Source organism: Oncorhynchus gorbuscha, linkage group LG03 (genome assembly GCF_021184085.1).
Source record: "Oncorhynchus gorbuscha isolate QuinsamMale2020 ecotype Even-year linkage group LG03, OgorEven_v1.0, whole genome shotgun sequence".
Taxonomy (NCBI): Eukaryota; Metazoa; Chordata; class Actinopteri; order Salmoniformes; family Salmonidae; genus Oncorhynchus; species Oncorhynchus gorbuscha.
The window spans coordinates 52,433,071-52,438,961 of NC_060175.1; the positions used below are offsets into that span (position 1 = coordinate 52,433,071).

The window sequence follows — 5,891 nt, forward strand, 5'->3', positions numbered from 1 at the left end:
CCAATAGTTAGGGATTGTTTTTATTGGCCAATATGTCCTTACATAATAATGTATAAATTATACTTCAAGACCTACATCAGCGTTTGATATCAACTGTTCCTTGGCAAACATTTATTTCAAAAGGTATATGATGCTGGAGATACTTGACTTTTCAGGTAAGCTACCTGTGTAAGGTATGCACTGCAATCAGGAATGGTTAGCTCATCCACCTGAATCAATAGATTCCCTCATGCATGTTCATGCCCCCAAATTCACTCCCATACCATTCCATGACCTTTTGATGCCAAAAAGCATTTGACTCTGATACACGCCTGGTGATGTTCAGCACCAAGCTTTATAACTTAGCAATTTATTTAAGACTGTTCTTTATTTCTTTCCCTTGTTGCTTTGGCACACACGCCTCATCTCGAAAATATCTCGCTCCGTCGTGTGATATGTCAAATGAGCTCAGGACAGTCCGACGAATGGTCGGATGAGTCATGTTGGCGTGGGGAAAGATGCCGCGTTCACGTACTATCCGCGAGTTATCTGGAGCTCCTAGTTCCAAATTGGAAATTTCATTTTAACGACCCTCTAAATCGTAATTACAGGGAAACTCGGCGAAATGTTTGTTACCCGAGTTGTGACGTTTCACCACCTACCATTTACCTTTTCAACCAACCTATGGCAACCAATCCTTTGTTGACAATTACAAACCTCAATGTACAGGATACTTCTTCCCTTGAGATTAATGCCATGTTCTGATTCGTTGAACGCTGCACTTGTATCGCTACAACCAGTTTGCAAATCTGATTGTTTTTTTTTGTTTTTTTGTTCTGACTAGCACTTGAAAGCAGCGTCAGTTTATTACAGCGTCAACAAGCAGGTAGGCTACAACATTTCCATCTACACCTGATGACATTGTTGCTGTTTTTCATTTGTGTAAACGCTCTTAGTAATATTTTGGGGATATTTGTGACTTATCCCTATTGCTACTTTGTATCACACCTACATTTTATTATCCTAAATCCAAGTAAATAATGACTTATCTTTACAATGCGCTGTTCGTCATGGCCATAATAACATCAGGTTGGTATTCACTTTATCAATGAAAATGTTATTCCCTCAGCATATTCGTTTCACTCCTTTTTACCATCTGAAACAGACTTCGGAAGAAAAAAAAACGCATTGGCCACACAATGAGGTAGGCTGTGAGTTGCACCAATTGTGCAAGTTCTTCTACTTAAAAATATGAGAAAGGCCTGTATTTTTTATCATAGGTACACTTCAACTATGACAGACAAAATGAGAAGGAAAAAAAATCCAGAAAATCACATTTGTAGGATTTGTAATTAATTTATTTGCAAATTATGGTGGAAAATAAGTATTTGGTCAATAACAAAATTTTATCTCAATACGTTGTTATATACCATTTGTTGGCAATGACAGAGGTCAAACGTTTTCTGTAAGTCTTCAGACACTGTTGCTGGTATTTTGGCCCATTCCTCCATGCAGATGTCTTCTAGAGCAGTGATGTTTTGGGGCTGTTGCTGGGCAACACAGACTTTCAACTCCCTCCAAATATTTTCTATGGGGTTGAGATCTGGAGACTGGCTAGGCCACTCCATGACCTTAATGCTTTTTACGAAGCCACTCCTTCGTTGCCCGGGCGGTGTGTTTGGGATCATTGTCATGCTGAAAGACCCAGCCACATTTCATCTTCAATGCCCTTGCTGATGGAAGGAGGTTTTCACTCAAAATCTCACGATACATGGCCCCATTCATTCTTTCCTTTACACAGATCAGTTGTCCTGGTCCCTTTGCAGAAAAACAGCCCCAAAGCATGATGTTTCCACCCCCATGCTTCACAGTAGGTATGGTGTTCTTTGGATGCAACTCAGCATTCTTTGTCCTCCAAACATGACGAGTTGAGTTTACCAAAAAGTTATATTTTGGTTTCATCTGACCATATGACATTCTCCTAATCTTCTTCTGGATCATCCAAATGCTCTCTAGCAAACTTCAGACGGGCCTGGACATGTACTGGCTTAAGCAGGGGGACACGTCTGGCACTGCAGGATTTGAGTCCCTGGCGGCGTAGTGTGTTACTGATGGTGCTCACCGTTCTTGTGATCATTTTGACCCCACGGGGTGAGATCTTGCGTGGAGCCCCAGATCGAGGGAGATTATCAGTGGTCTTGTATGTCTTCCATTTCCTAATAATTGCTCCCACAGTTGATTTCTTCAAACCAAGCTGCTTACCTATTGCAGATTCAGTCTTCCCAGCCTGGTGCAGGTCTACAATTTTGTTTCTGGTGTCCTTTGACAGCTCTTTGGTCTTGGCCATAGTGGAGTTTGGAGTGTGACTGTTTGAGGTTGTGGACAGGTGTCTTTTATACTGATAACAAGTTCGAACAGGTGCCATTAATACAGGTAACGAGTGGAGGACAGGTGCCTCTTAAAGAAGAAGTTACAGGTCTGTGAGAGCCAGAAATCTTGCTTGTTTGTAGGTGACCAAATACTTATTTCCACCATCATTTGCAAATAAATTCATTAAAAATCCTACAATGTGATTTTCTGGATTTCTTTTCTCATTTTGTCTGTCATAGTTGAAGTGTACCTATGATGAAAATTACAGGCCTCTCTCATCTTTAAGTGGGAGAACTTGCACAATTGGTGGCTGACTAAATACTTTTTTTGCCCCACTGTATGTCATTAATGTTAGACTTATTTTTTAAGGTAAAGGAAATTACCCATTAATTATATTTACTTTAAATTCATTTTGATGTATTCATTCATTTGAAAAAATGAACACCTTGACTGGGACCATGCTAATCCAAACTCCCCGGGTTCAAGTGCTAGTTGGAACTAGGAAACTCAAAAACAATATGTATTTGAAGTAAAATCCGTTTCATATCCCCTGAACTAATAAAATTGAAAACAATAAAAGGGTCAAAATGTTGGGACAATGATATTTCACTGTCAGAACAGACTTAAACTGGTATTTTGTCGTTTTGCCATATGTTCAGGAAATATAGGCCTATTGATGAGTTATTGCATTGACTCTCTATTGCACCTTTAACTAAATATTTTCTTGTCTATTTTCCAGCAGATTAAAGTACAAGGCAAAGTGTGTATTAACAGTTGCATTCTGTGCCTTTGTGCTGCTCTTCATAGCCTACTTCACACCCATGTCAGTAAGGTGAGAATGTCTCTCCCAAACCAAACAATTAACATACCCTCTCCCTAATCAAACATAACTCCTCCCATTTGCCAATCAATGGCTATATACAGTGGGGAGAACAGGTATTTGATACACTGCCGATTTTGCAGGTTTTCCTACTTACAAAGCATGTAGAGGTCTGTTATTTTTTATCATAGGTACACTTCAACTATGAGAGACGGAATCTAAAACAAAAATCCAGAAAAACACATTGTATGATTTTTAAGTAATTAATTTGCATTTTATTGCATGACATAAGTATTTGATACATCAGAAAAGCAGAACTTAATATTTGGTTCAGAAACCTTTGTTTGCAATTACAGAGATCATATGTTTCCTGTAGTTTTTGACCAGGTTTGCACACATTGCAGCAGGGATTTTGGCCCACTCCTCCATACAGACCTTCTCCAGATCCTTCAGGTTTCTGGGCTGTCACTGGGCAATACGGACTTTCAGCTCCCTCCAAAGATTTTCTCTTGGGTTCAGGTCTGGAGACTGGCTAGGCCATTCCAGGACCTTGAGATGCTTCGTACGGAGCCACTCCTTAGTTGCCCTGGCTGTGTGTTTCGGGTCGTTGTCATGCTGGAAGACTTAGCCACGACCCATCTTCAATGCTCTTACTGAGGGAAGGAGGTTGTTGGCCAAGATCTCGCGCTACATGGCCCCATCCATCCTCCCCTCAATACGGTGCAGTCGTCCTGTCCCCTTTGCAGAAAATCATCCCCAAATAATGTTTCCACGTCCATACTTCAAGGTTGGGATGGTGTTCTTGGGGTTGTACTCATCCTTCTTCTTCCTCCAAACACGGCGAGTGGAGTTTAGACCAAAAAGCTATATTTTTGTCTCATCAGACCACATGACCTTCTCCCATTCCTCCTCTGGATAATCCAGATGGTCATTGGCAAACTTCAGACGGGCCTGGACATGCGCTGGCTTGAGCCGGGGGACCTTGCGTGCGCTGCAGGATTTTAATCCATGACTGCATAGTGTGTTACTAATGGTTTTCTTTGAGACTGTGGTCCCAGCTCTCTTCAGGTCATTGACCTCTCTCATCATCACCCAGTGCCTGGGCTTACCTCCGCTGTACCCGCACCCCACCATACCCCTGTCTGCGCATTATGCCCTGAATATATTCTACCATGCCCAGAAACCTGCTCCTCTTATTCTCTGTCCCCAACGCTCTAGGCGACCAGTTTTGATAGCCTTTAGCCGCACCCTCATGCTACTCCTTCTCTGTTCCGCGGGTGATGTGGAGGTAAACCCAGGCCCTGCATGTCCCCAGGCACCCTCATTTGTTGACTTCTGTGATCGAAAAAGCCTTAGTTTCATGCATGTCAACATCAGAAGCCTCCTCCCTAAGTTTGTTTTACTCACTGCTTTAGCACACTCTGCTAACCCTGATGTCCTTGCCGTGTCTGAATCCTGGCTCAGGAAGGCCACCAAAAATTCAGAGATTTCCATACCCAACTATAACATCTTCCGTCAAGATAGAACTTCCAAAGGGGGAGGAGTTGCAGTCTACTGCAGAGATAGCCTGCAAAGTAATGTCATACTTTCCAGATCCATACCCAAACAGTTCGAACTACTAATTCTGAAAATTACTCTCTCCAGAAATAAGTCTCTCACTGTTGCCGCCTGCTACCGACCCCCCTCAGCTCCCAGCTGTGCCCTGGACACCATTTGTGAATTGATTGCCCCCCATCTAGCTTCAGAGTTTGTTCTGTTAGGTGACATAAACTGGGATATGCTTAACACCCCGGCAGTCCTACAATCTAAGCTAGATGCCCTCAATCTCACACAAATCATCAAGGAACCCACCAGGTACAACCCTAACTCTGTAAGCAAGGGCACCCTCATAGACGTCATCCTGACCAACTGGCCCTCCAAATACACCTCCGCTGTCTTCAACCAGGATCTCAGCGTTCACTGCCTCATTGCCTGTATCCGCTACGGTGCCGCAGTCAAACGACCACCCCTCATCACTGTCAAACGCTCCCTAAAACACTTCTGTGAGCAGGCCTTTCTAATCGACCTGGCCCGGGTATCCTGGAAGGACATTGACCTCATCCCGTCAGTTGAGGATGCCTGGTCATTCTTTAAAAGTAACTTCCTCACCATTTTAGATAAGCATGCTCCGTTCAAAAAATGCAGAACTAAGAACAGATACAGCCCTTGGTTCACTCCAGACCTGACTGCCCTCGACCAGCACAAAAACATCCTGTGGCAGACTGCAATAGCATCGAATAGTCCCCGCGATATGCAACTGTTCAGGGAAGTCAGGAACCAATACATGCAGTCAGTCAGGAAAGCTAAGGCCAGCTTCTTCAGGCAGAAGTTTGCATCCTGTAGCTCCAACTCCAAAAAGTTCTGAGACACTGTGAAGTCCATGGAGAACAAGAGCACCTCCTCCCAGCTGCCCACTGCACTGAGGCTAGGGAACACGGTCACCACCGATAAATCCATGATTATCGAAAACTTCAACAAGCATTTCTCAGCGGCTGGCCATGCCTTCCGCCTGGCTACTCCTACCTCGGCCAACAGCTCCGTCCCCCCCCGCAGCTCCTCGCCCAAGCCTCTCCAGGTTCTCCTTTACCCAAATCCAGATAGCAGATGTTCTGAAAGAGCTGCAAAACCTGGACCCGTATAAATCAGCTGGGCTTGACAATCTGGACCCTCTATTTCTGAAACT

At 43.6% G+C, this 5,891-nt stretch overlaps 1 protein-coding gene across 11 annotated transcripts in view; it reads left to right on the forward strand.

Annotated features, from left to right (window-relative positions):
- The first annotated feature begins 421 nt into the window (after positions 1-421).
- The window catches only part of LOC124031534 (alpha-1,3-galactosyltransferase 2-like), a 20,198-nt gene continuing 14,728 nt past the window's right edge, over positions 422-5,891 (forward strand). The window contains exons 1-4 of one of the 11 annotated variants that reach the window (XM_046342895.1): positions 422-702; positions 824-865; positions 1,145-1,183; positions 3,089-3,181. In XM_046342895.1, coding sequence (XP_046198851.1) covers positions 1,179-1,183; positions 3,089-3,181 — 98 coding nt within the window. In that variant the 5' untranslated portion in view covers positions 422-702; positions 824-865; positions 1,145-1,178. The other 10 variants (XM_046342893.1, XM_046342892.1, XM_046342903.1 and 7 more) reach the window with 10 other exon arrangements.